Here is a 12924-nt window from a genome sequence, read left to right on the forward strand (position 1 = left end):
TGTAGGTAGTTTGTGGTTGTGGTCGTGTTCCAAGTTTCAATTTAGAGTTAAGTTTAATTGGATGGATAAAATGGGTGTATAATTGAGGTTGGTGCATAAATGTGTGTATGGCATTAATGGAAACAAACTAGGTTGTGAACGATCACTCTCGGAGGAGCAACAATGTCAAATTAGTGAAGCTAGCGAAGCAGGAGAGGACCCTATCAAAAAAGAAAGCGTGTGAAGGATCGCGATCACGATCGAAGGAGGAACAAACTATGGAGCCTGGGAGCAATAGTGAAGAAGACGAGAGGTGCAAATGCCATTGTATGTTTGAACCAGGAAGCACAGATTAGAGAGAAGTGCATTTAGTTTAGGGTTTTAGGTTTTCAATAATATAATTTAATATTATTTAGAAATTACTGGTGAGTTGGTGAGCCAACTCGGCTCACTATGGGTTGAACCCAGGTGAGTCGGGTTCTTAGTGAGCTAATTTTGATCTGTATTAAAAAAATTTATTTTTTTTCAATCCAACCCAGTTTGAACCTATGGTGGGCTGAGTTAGCTCGCAGGTTATAATCCACTTTGACGACTCTAAATATATCACATTAATTATTTGTAAGTTATTTGTAAGGTTAAATATATATTTAATTCCTAAAACTTGGGAGCAAAATAAAAATTAGTCTATATCTTAAAAATGATATAATTTTTGTCCTTAAATTTTAAAATAAAATAAATATAGTTCTTTTAAATCAATTAGGTTAAATTAATTTGACATGTCACACAAATTTCAGGTTGACATTTAATTTGTTTACACTATTTCTTGACACTTTCTGACTCAAATGAGTCTCAAATGTCAAAAAAATTAATGTCATGTGATTTAAAAAATTATCCCCATTCATTTTTAAAATTTAAGAATTAAAATATATTAAAATTTAAGACATAATAAATTTTAATTTTGAATCAAAATTAAAAATATATTTAATCTCTATTTTTAACGAAAATAAAAATTACATTAAGACAAAAAATTGTAAAACTAAATTAAATAATTTTAACAGAATTAATAAAAAAAGTGATCATTAAACCATATATATATATATATATATATATATATATATATATATATATATGTGGTTACAGATTATATCCTAGAAAAACTAAAAGTCTACACCAAGGACCAGAGAGAGTGGAAAAGAAAGTGTAATTCGGTGCCTCGTTGGCCGTGCGCAATAGATTGTGTCCAAAACGAATGTTATTTTCAAAGACAACTTTGGCTGTTTGCCAACTTTCCCGCATTTTCTTTCTTACTTTTTTCACTCTTTTCCAAACCTCTTCTCTCTCACCTTCTTCTTCTTCTTCCCTCTTCACTTTCTCGCTTCAATTTCTCACTTTGAAGCTGTAGAAAACAAAACAACTTTCGTTGCAAAGTATGGGTGCCTCGGACAACAACAACCACTTTCTTCAAGTTGTCTTCAACAACTTCGACGTTCTTGCTCTGTAAATCTCCTCTCTTCTTTTCCAAATCATATACTCTTTTTTTTTTCACTCTTGCTCAAGTTATGGCAATCATTTTGTTGTTCTTTTACTAAATGCATTCTATAATTGACGTTTTCTCCAGACCCTTGGTTACGCTTGCTTACCCTTTGTAAGTAGTGCTGCTTCTTTTCTTGTATTTCTTTCGTTTGGGAAATGAATGTGTCTGAATTTTCAACTTTTATGCCTACCCTTTTGCCTCCATGGTCAGATATGCTTCAATTAAGGCGATCGAGACCAAGTCTGCTGCTGATGATCAACAATGGCTCACGTATTGGATTCTTTATTCCATTCTAACACTCTTTGAGCTCACATTTGCAAAAGTTCTTGAAGTGTGAGTTCCTCTTCTAATGGTCATGTTTCAGACATTACACCTTCATTTTTTATGCCATATAACTTATAAATGATCCATTATTTAATGTTCTCTCTCTATTCCTTTAGAAGGACAAGGAGCAAACATTGCCCTATCATAGTCGCTTCACAATTTAACCACAGTTGTAATTTTTGGAGTATATAAAGAGTTTCACGTCTCACATTTTCTTGGTTTTGGTACCTTCTAGTTATTATATGTCAAAATAGTTTGAAGAATTTCGAATAAGGATAAGAGTAGGTTCACACAAATGAAATTGGGCCAAGTGGAACTGATCTAGTGAAAATTGTCCCATTTGTCTAAAATGCCTTGAACTTTGTCTCTTTTTGTGCTTATATTTGGGTAAAGATTGTGAGTGAGGATACATAATAGTCTTTGCTGTGGTTTCTGTTTTTTGTTTTCTTTGCTTTACATCTGTTACAGTGTTATTTCTCGAATATAATATTTTGGTACTAATTTCAGGCTTCCCATTTGGCCCTTTGCCAAGTTGATATTCAGTTGTTGGTTGGTTCTGCCTCACTTCAATGGGGCTGCAGTTGTGTACAGAAATTACATCAGACCATTCTATATGAACCCACAAATCCCAATTCCACAAGGCTCACAAATCTGGTATTTTCCCCAAAAGAAGTCCTTATTCAGTGAGTCAGATGATGTTTTGAGTGCTGCTGAGAGATACATGGAAGAACATGGTACAGAGGCCTTTGAAAGACTTATAAACAAGGTACACATATTACTAATGCTTTTAGTCCAGAATAACTGGTCCTGCTTCAAAGTTATGATATTTCTTGTGGTTTTTTGGACTATTGCATGTTACACAGAATCAGCATATTACCCCTTGTTTAATTCTAAATATGCAACATTTATTTATGAACGAAAATCAGATTTGTGGACAATAACAGACTAGCATGGGAGATAAGTGTCTTGTATAAGTCTTGTTTGTATTTCATTTAAAACTAGCATGAATTCCAATGCACTTCAGCTCACAATTAACAAAGGGATCCTTCACAAAAGTAAGTCGAAGGTAACTTAACATTAGCAGAAACATGATTGTTAAAGTTACCAAACTTAATTTTAGATTAGTTTTCATTTTTCTAATTGAGTTCTCAAAAGTTTTTTATTTTTTTTAATAGAAACTTGGTTTCGGGTAAAATGTAAGCATGCCACTGTACTTTTGAATGTGATCAAACATGTTATGATACTGAGTTTATTCTCCAGAGTTTCAAACACTAGACATATTTGCACTTAGTCGGGGGAGATTTGGCTGCTTGGTATTTATTGTAGAAATTTGTTGCATAATCTATCTTAGTTTTGAACATTGAATGAATCATTTGAGCTAGAAAAGCTGGAATTATAAGCTGAAATTTCATTTACAAGTTGAGGTACACTTGTTTTAGACTCCTTGTGATTCCCTTGTAGTAAATTTAGACTTATTGAGATTTTTAAGCACTGTGTTTCACTTCATTTGGGTTTGGAATTGAAACCATGAAAAACATAATTGGTTTTGATGTGCAGAATGACAGACAGGCCAGGGCAAGGAGGAATGGAAATTACATGATCTTTGATGACGACTATAGATATTGAACTTTGTTTTTGTTTTCTTAAAACAAGATATTGAACTTTGTTAAGGCATCATGGCTAATATTTCATTTTATCATAGTTTGTGATGTTTGATGATGACCATATATATTGAACTATGTTAATGGGTCACTTATTCTCCAACACCCTTCCCTACTTTTAAAGTTTTTAATTATTAATTTAGTTATATTTTGATAAATTAAGAGGTAAAATATTTTTAAGTTTTTTTTATCCCAATGCATATTTATTTTCTATAATTTACTAAAATAAAGTATAAATTATAATTATAAAATTATACTCATGTTTATATATATATATATATAGATAGATATATTATCTGTTATTAATGTAATTAGAATGTTATACGGAAAATATTGTTATAACTTCCCAATGTTAAATTTTCAGTTACTAATGTCTTTTTATTACGTTGTGGAATTAAATATTTCTCTCTAAATCACTCAATCCCAAAGCTAATTTTATTCACTTTTAGTACCAAAATATGTGTGAAGATTTGTGTGAAGATTTAAAGATATCAAAACGGGTTACTTGATTTGGTTCGGCTCATCACGGGTTGTTACTCAGTGAGTTATCCTAATCCGATTTATTTATTAGTAAGCAAAAAAATTTTGAATTCAATTTGGTCTTTACGAGTTGGTGGGTTAAACAGGTTAATTTACTGATTCACTTAATTAAAAGAAATATGCAATTTTTTTTACAGTAAAAAAAAAAACTAAATTATAATTTTGATTAAAATCTAAATAAATTTGAATATAATCCAAAATGATGTTAAACTCTAAATATAAACCAAAATCACAAAAATACAAATTACTATCTAACAACAAATTATAGATAACCCAACTCAATTCAAATGCAAAGCTTAACATAATAAAAAACACTTGTGTGACCCTTTATTTGCGGGTTGATGAGCTAATCCGACTCACCACTGGTTCAATCCGGGTTAGTCAGGTTTTTAGTGGACTAGGTAAAAAATTAATCCAAATTGAAATTTATAAACAAAATTTAACCCAACTCGGCATGAATTTGTGATGGGTCAGGTTGGCCCATGTGTTTTAACCCATTTTGACAGTTTTAAAGATTACCTCTAACTAGGGATGACAATATGACGGGTTTCGTTATCCTATACTCGTTCCTAAAGAAAAAAAAATCATCTTTGTAAGACCCGCGAATTTAATTAATTAAATTAATAAATGCGGGAGGCTAGTGCATTTATGACATTAAATTATGTTATGTATGACGTGGAAAAATACTAGCTTAAATGGTTGAGAGTACTTTGTTTTGTGTGAGAGGACTTGGGTTTGAGTCCTATGGATGCTAATTGTGTTTAGTTTTGTTATTATTGTTTTAATGGTATGTTGCGCCACGTTTTGTATGAGATAATGCTTGAATTGTGTGTAGTAGCAAGAAACATAAGTTGGCCTAGTGGTTAGCTTTGACTTGGCATTGGGAAGGTCATGGGTTCAAACCTTGGTGAGTCAAATTTATTTCTTTTTGGCTTAAACTTTAGTTGTGTGGCTGAATATGAATAGATTTATTAACCAAATTAGAAGGGACTATAAAAGGCAGAATTTGAGAGGAGAGTAGGGTTTTGGAGGGCTGTTTCTGAAAGCTATAGAGAGAGCTAAGCCGAATTCCCATGTTTATACTGTCTATTTGGAGTGTATTTTGGATGAACCTGTTGCTGTAGTGTGCGTGAAACAGCGTCAAAACCTACAATTCTCGCTCAGGCTCGTCTAGGCGAGATATGCAGGGACGCGAATCCTCAATCTAACCTACAATTCTCGCTCAGGCTCGTCTAGGCGAGATATGCAGGGACGCGAATCCTCAATCTGCTCGTGGCCATCGCTCGGGCAGAGAGTTTTGGAGTTTGGGCGAGGGCTCATCTCGCTTAGGCGAGTGAGACTCGCCTAAGCGAGAAATCGTATGAGATTGTGTTTTATGTTGAACAACTCGTGCAGGCGAGGGTGATTGTTGTTTTGAGCGGGAGTACATCTCACCCAGGCGAGACCCTCTCGCCTAAGCGAGATCTCGAGGGAAGATTGGTGGTTATTGTTGAACTCGTCGCCTAGACGAGGTATATCAATTTTGGGCGAGTGGGAGTCTCGCCCAGGCGAGAATGATCTCGCTTATGCGAGATAGGCTGGACAGGTTATACAAAGGAGTCTATTTTAAGGGAGTGAAGGGGATGAGAAACTTCCACGGCAGGTGTTATTGCTATATTAATGGGATGAAGTGGAAATTATAGAACATGGTCTATAAGGCTTATAAGAATATCTCATTGGTGGGCTTGCTGGTGTTCCAAGGGTTGTGGCCCGGAACTTATCTTTGAGTTGTGGCTCAGGATGGGGGTTAAGCACGTGGCATTCTATGGGTTGTGGCCCGGAATGACTTTCCTTGAGTTGTGTGCTCAGGATAGCGGAAGAACATTAGAAACCTTGAGTTGTGGCTTGGGTTGGCGAGTGTGCCGGTGCGAGTGCGCTGGTTGTGGTCAGTACGGATGGGTCCAGATGGATTGCCCTCCTTAGTGGTTGCTGACGAGTTTGGTAGTCCTGGGACGTTACGGACTATGTTCGTATTTGGGAACTCCACCTGGCGTTACGGTGTGTGATCCGTAGCATGTTTCCGCACGTGCTCTATCGGTTGTGGCCGATAGGTGTGACAGCAAGGCACCTGGAGATACTCAATAGAAGACATAGATCACTGTTAACATGGTGGTAGCCATGTGAAAGAAATGGAACGAGGTTCCCTGATGTACTTAACATACATGGTGGTGACCATGTGGAGGGAAGGTAACGTGACTTCCATTAGGTGCATCAGTGTACATGGTGGTGGCCATGTGATGGAAATAGAATGAGACTCTATGGGAAAATAAAGGATACTTGATATGGTGGTGGCCATGCCGTATAAAGAAAGAATTAGTGTTGTTGTTATATTAATTGTATTGGTTAAACATGTATGTGTATATTGATATATATATATATATATATATATATATATATATATATATATATATATATATATATATTCTTGTATGTTTTAACTGTTAGCTCACCCTATCTGCTTGTGTTTGGCAATGATCGTGTACGCGGTACATGTGAGCATGTGATGATGCAGGTGGAGCTGGTGAGGCTTAGCTACAAAGAGGGGATAGCTTGGGGATTTTATTTTATGATTTTGAATCAGTTGTAAACATTTATGTTCTTGAACTTTTTATTTTATAATTGACGGATACTTGTCTTAATTTTCATTATCGATATATGAAATAAAGACTTAAATTTCCCGTATTTTGGGAAATGAGGTATTATTAACTGTGACGTTATTATTCTTTCTTTTAAGAAATAAATGATGCTGATGTATTATTATTTTTTATTTTATTAAATTCATAATATCCGGACGGGATGTTACAATCTTCATCTCAATACTTAAACTCAACGGGTATCAAATTTTGTGTTACCCCATCCTCACCTAATAACGGGTATGTACTTGTACTAACTTTCTTACTGTTTTAATATCAATTAATTAATTTTTATAAAATAATACAAAATTAAGGTAAAGGAACACAACATTATCAAATATTTAATATTAAAAGAAGGTTTGTCTCATGAATATCAAATATTGAGAAAAATATTATAATTATATACATTTCAAATTAGAATACCAGATACAATTATAACCAAAATATCAATTAATTTTGCAAACGTTAATTAAATTTAGTTGATAAAATTTAAAAATATTTTTAAAAAAGATATAAAAGTAAAAAATATATATTAAAATTAAAAAATATTATAAATGTATTTTTACTTCAATTTTTTAAATTATAATGAAATCTCTTTTTTTATACACCAATAAAAGTTATAATACATTACTTGATCAAAATCACACAATGAACAAAGATTAAACTAATAATAATATAATTTTAGGTATAACTATTGATTTGGTCCCCTAATTTTTTTGTTTAGTTCAATTTGGTTCCCGGTTGGTTCAATTTAGTATCCCAATTATTTAAAAGGGTTCAATTTGGTCATCTCCGTTAAGTTGGAATTAACACCATGTTCGTACAGGACACGTGTCAAGCCGTAAACATTTTTTAAAATTTTTTTTCTAAAAATTTATAATTTGTCATATGTCAGGTTATTGTCATGCCACGTGGCAATTTACCATCATGACACATGGTAATAGTAATTGTTGTTTTCAATCTAGTTCTCTATTTAACTTTTTGGTTCAATTTAATACCCCTATTTTTTAAAACGATCTAATTTTTCCCCTCCAATTTGATATTAAATTAGTGAATAAGCTTAATTACAACTTACATATACATGTTAAAATAATTGTTTTAATATATACATCAAATCACTTCACCTAAATACTCAAATTATTTTATTTTTTACATTTTTACCTTTGTAATTTTTTATACTTGAAATTTTCTACACTTGTAAAAAATAAAATAATTTGAATATTTAGGTATACTGATTTGATGTATAAATTTAAAAAAATTATTTTAACATGTATATATAAGTTATAATTAAACCTATTTAATAATTTGGTCTCAAATTGGAAAGGACAAAATTATATCGTTTTAAAGAATTGAGGTACTAAATTGAAGAAAAATATTTAAATAGAAGACTAAATTGAAAACAACTATTATCACTGCCACATGTCATGACTTTAAATTATCATGTGGCACGACGATAACCTGACACGTGACAGTTTATAAATTTTTAGAAAAAAAATTAAAAATTTCACGGCTTGACACGTGTCCTGTACGGACACGATGTTAACTCCAACTTAACGAAGATGACCAAATTGAACCCTTTTAAATAATTAGAGTACTAAATTGAACAAATCAATATTAAGGGAACCAAAAAATTAGGACACCAAATCACTAAATTAGGGAACCAAATTAGTTGATAAAATTAAAAAATATTTTTAAAAAAGATATAAAAGTAAAACAAATATTCAAATTAAAAAATATTTTAAATGTATGCTTACTTCAATTATTTAAATTCTAATGAAATCTCTTTTTTTATACATAAATAAAAGTTATAATACATTACTTGATCAAAATCACACATGAAACAAACATTAAACTAATAATAATATTATTTTATCATAAATCTTTCATCTTTCAAACATCAATATATGTTGGATGGTGAAAAAACAAATTCATGGCAATTGCATTAAATTATTATATAGTTAAAATACATTTTTTGTCCCAATTTTCGTCAAGTTTTTTCAAATAAATCCTAATTTTGGTTTTGTGTTCAAATAGGTCTAAATTTTCGTCAATTTTGTTCAATTGAGTATTTTTTTGCTAAGACCGTTTAAATCATTAACGACCATGAACAATGACTGCCACGTGTCACTTTGTGGTTTTTTTGAATTTTTTTATTTTTATTTATTTTTATTTTTTTTTATTTTTTTTAAATGTACACGTGTGAACCCTAAAGCATGCCACGTGTCACTTCGTGGTTTTTTTGAATTTTTTTAAAATTTTTTTTAAAATTTTTAAATTTTTTTTTAAATGTCCACGTGTCAGTCCAGTAGTGTGTCACGTGTCAAAATCAATGTTCTAATTTCAATTTGGTCCCTATATTTGTTATTTTTGTTCAATTAGGTCCCAACTTTTGTTAACATTAACCAATTTAGTCCATCTCCAAATTAAAACCAAATTTAATTTTTATATTAAAATTCACATTTTTTATTAAATATTTTTATATAATATATTAAAATTCACATCATTATAACTTTGATATAAAAATTAAATTTTGTCACATCTTCGATAGGGACCAAATTGGTTAATGTTAACAAAAATTGGGACCTAATTGAACAAAAATAATAGGGACCAAATTGAATATAGAACATTGACTTTAACACGTGGCACACTACTAGGTTGACACGAGGACATTTAAAAAAAATAAAATAAAAAATTCAAAAAAACCACGAAGTGACACGTGGCAGTCATTGTTCATGGTCGTTAATGATTTAAACGGTGTTAGCAAAAAGGGACCCAATTGAACAAAATGGACGAAAATTGGGACCTATTTGAACACAAAACCAAAATTAGGACTTAATTGAAAAAACTTGACGAAAATTGGGACCAAAAAGGTATTTTAACTTTATTATATTAAAGTAATAAAATTTACTCATACAATTATAATGATAAAATTATGTAACACCCCATTTAATTAATGACGCTAATTAAAGGAATGTCACGCGGAATAGTATTAGAAACAAAGTCCTGGAGTGTAGACACTACTCCTCACAATTATCCAAGAGAAAACTCGAATAAGAAAAGGGCACACTACGATGTCATAACAAAGTATAAAATATAAATCAACAACATTTAGAATTTTAAGCCTAAAGACCAGTGGTACACGGGCCATAGCCCTAAAGGAAAGTCCAAGTAAACTTAGATCCAGTCCAACCAGACTATGCAGCGGAACCTCCATCACCCTGATGATTACGGGGAGTTCTCACCTCTGCTCACATCAACAAGTTGATGATCATTGCAAAAGAAAAGACCACACCACAGAACATACAACAAACAACAGAAGGGTAAGCTAGAGCCAAAATTAGTTTTATCATGCAATTAGATATACTTTCACAGTCCAATATACATACATCATCCAAGCATGTTATGACCTTCCAATCAATACACTAAGACTCAACTCGACTCATCCAGATACATATAATCTGGTCGGATTCAGCGGATGCTTGCACTTGTGGTGGATACATTTGCTCACCCCCGAGATGCTCACCCTCGAGCTATGTGTTACAAGTGTTACAATGAATCAATCCCTCACACACAAGGTTAGCCCTTAGTGAGTTTCAAGCCTCTTGCTACTCTCACCACAAGAGTCAGTCCGCTCTAAGTGAGACTAAATGACTCCTTAGAGTGTCAGGATGCAACCTTACCTTGAATTCTTACCAAATTATACAGATGGGGCACCACCATGGACACCCACTAACATGGGCCATAGAATTACGTCCCGACCACTGAAGCACGACCATGAAACCCCACCTAGGAATATCCAAGGAATTACGTACTGACCTCATACCAAACATATTCAAGCAACCAAACAATATTATTCATGCGTTTAAAATCCCATACCAACCTATGTGGTCCATCCTCATTCACATTCCATGTTGAGTCCATACTATATCATTCTTCCCAACTCATGAATACATAATTTTATCTCATGCCAATACCATGCCACTTTTGATTACCAACCATCACTTTCATTTCCCATGCCAAGATCACACAATCACATCAATCCAGTTCATAGTCACCGATTTTGTCATACATTTCACATGCCTCATGCAATAAATGGAATATATCATAAATTGAGCAACTCACAACAACTAGGCGAAGAAAAATAGCATGGCTTGCAGTGGACCTTGCTTAAGCCAGAAGCCTTCGCTCAGGCGAGAGGGGTTCCCTCGCTCAAGCTACAAGCTCTCGCTTAGGCGAGACCGCGACAGAGACCCTAGGAGATTCTCACACACTCTCTTAGGCGAGCTCTCCCTCGCCTGAGCGAGACAACCCCACGCCCAAAGGTGAGGTTCCTCGCCTGGGCTAAACTGCAACGACACCCCAAGGCTTTCACGTCTTCTCGCTTAGGCGAGCGTCTCTCACCTGACTGAGACAGTGCCTCGCTCAAAACAAGAGCACTCTACCTGAGTAAGAGTTCATGAGTGTCACCTTGGTTTGTCCCTGTCAGTCTCGCCTGGGCGAGTTGGTCTCGCTTGGGCGAGAACAACAGATCTCGCCACTATTTCCCTGCAACAGTCGCATTTTCACAACCAATACAACAACACATGGCAATCCAAACATTCACAACAACGTACAAACTATACAACCATCAAGTAACTTCCAAGCAGACCAAAAATAGACTAAAACTCATAACTCTAGCTTCCCTTACCTGGAAAGCAGCTAATATCGGCTTCAACTCTTAAACCAACGGGACCGGCAACTCCAATAGCATATCTAAGAACTGGAACTAGTAGCACAGAACAGGAACGAGGTTATTAAAGTGGACCTTTAGTGGAAAAATACCCAAAAGAACTTTGAAAGGAACCAGTAGGGGTTGGGGTTTATCTTACGTGAAGACGAGCTGAGCTTAGAGCTAGCTTGACCAAGAAAATATACTATAAATTAAAATATTAATAAAGAGTAGAAATATTTGAATGTGAGACATAAAAAATATTTAATTGACATACATAATTTTAACATAATTGCGTAATGGTTGTGATAAGAAAATTATATTGGAGATGCAAAAAAATTTGATGACAAACCAAACAATTATAAAAATAAAAAATAGAAAGTGTTATATATATATATATATATATATATATATATATATATATATATATATATATATATATATATGACATTGGTCTTACACATATAAGGCATTTGACACCACTTTTACCAAAAAATCTTAAGGCAATGGTGTTATGGGTCTTTATTCTTATATAGTGTTTAACTTTTGACTCCAACTTGGACTATTCCCAACAATATATGTATATACATACATGATGAATCTTAATAATATGTCATTCTTTTGCATAAAAACAAATGAAAAAGCTATCTAGTGGCTGAGCCACGCCAATCCAGCTTAGCCACAAACTTGGAAGTGGACCAGAGATGAAAAGAAATCAATGAATTCAATGACAGAGGTATCTCAACATTGATATGGACTTGGGGCTAAAAAAAAGGAAATCTAGGACATGCAGACCGTGTGGCTAAGCTTGGAAAAATTGGCTGAGCACCGCCCATACCATACTATAAAACAGTGACCCCTCACTCTGCTGGAAGCAAGCAAATCTGTAGAGAATAGACCTCTCTTTCACTCTTTCTTCCTAAACTTTTCATAGATCAATTGTATAGGGGAAAAGAGAAATGGATGTTTGTAATTAGAGAAGATTCAAGCTCACCATGAGTGACTAAGACATTCAAGAGGCAAGGTTGTTTATAATTGAATTCCCTTTCTTTTATGATGAATTTATCTTCTAAATTATCCCTTATTGCTTAAGATTATTTAGCTGTAAGTTGTTTAGTTAAATTGTGATATTTTAACTTCTTTAAACTAAGTTGCAAAACTAGTTTGAATTGTGGTCCAACAAGCTTGTCAGACCTATACTCAATAGCGGACCTTGGTTGGGACAAAGGGGAGCCATGGCTCCCCCAAGCTTTTAATTATATATATATATATATATATATATATATATATATATATATATATATTTATATTTATATATATATATATAATTTTTATTATTTTTATTAAGTTATATATATTATATATTTTTATTATTTAAAAAGTAAAATAAAAATTAATTTAATGGATTAATAAATGGATTAAAGAGATTAAGGTTTTATATCTGGTTATAAGGTTTATCCACAACAAGTCATATAAAAGTATGAAATAAAAGAAAGACAGATTAGG

General features: G+C 33.0%; 1 protein-coding gene across 2 annotated transcripts; it reads left to right on the plus strand.

Annotated features, from left to right (window-relative positions):
- Positions 1 to 1263: 1263 nt before the first annotated feature.
- LOC114177330 (HVA22-like protein c) lies at positions 1264 to 3601 on the plus strand. 2 transcript variants are annotated; one of them, XM_028062622.1, is made up of 5 exons: positions 1264 to 1476; positions 1598 to 1624; positions 1724 to 1846; positions 2345 to 2603; positions 3395 to 3601. In XM_028062622.1, exons 1-5 carry the CDS (start codon positions 1409 to 1411, stop codon positions 3461 to 3463), a joined length of 546 nt encoding a protein of 181 aa, XP_027918423.1. In that variant the 5' UTR covers positions 1264 to 1408; the 3' UTR covers positions 3464 to 3601. The 2 variants fall into 2 exon arrangements, with proteins under 2 accessions (XP_027918423.1, XP_027918424.1); XM_028062623.1 differs by lacking the exon at positions 1598 to 1624 and having other exon boundaries at positions 1268 to 1476; positions 3395 to 3562.
- Positions 3602 to 12924: the final 9323 nt, after the last annotated feature.

Source organism: Vigna unguiculata, chromosome 3, assembly GCF_004118075.2.
Source record: "Vigna unguiculata cultivar IT97K-499-35 chromosome 3, ASM411807v1, whole genome shotgun sequence".
NCBI classification, from domain to species: domain Eukaryota; kingdom Viridiplantae; phylum Streptophyta; class Magnoliopsida; order Fabales; family Fabaceae; genus Vigna; species Vigna unguiculata.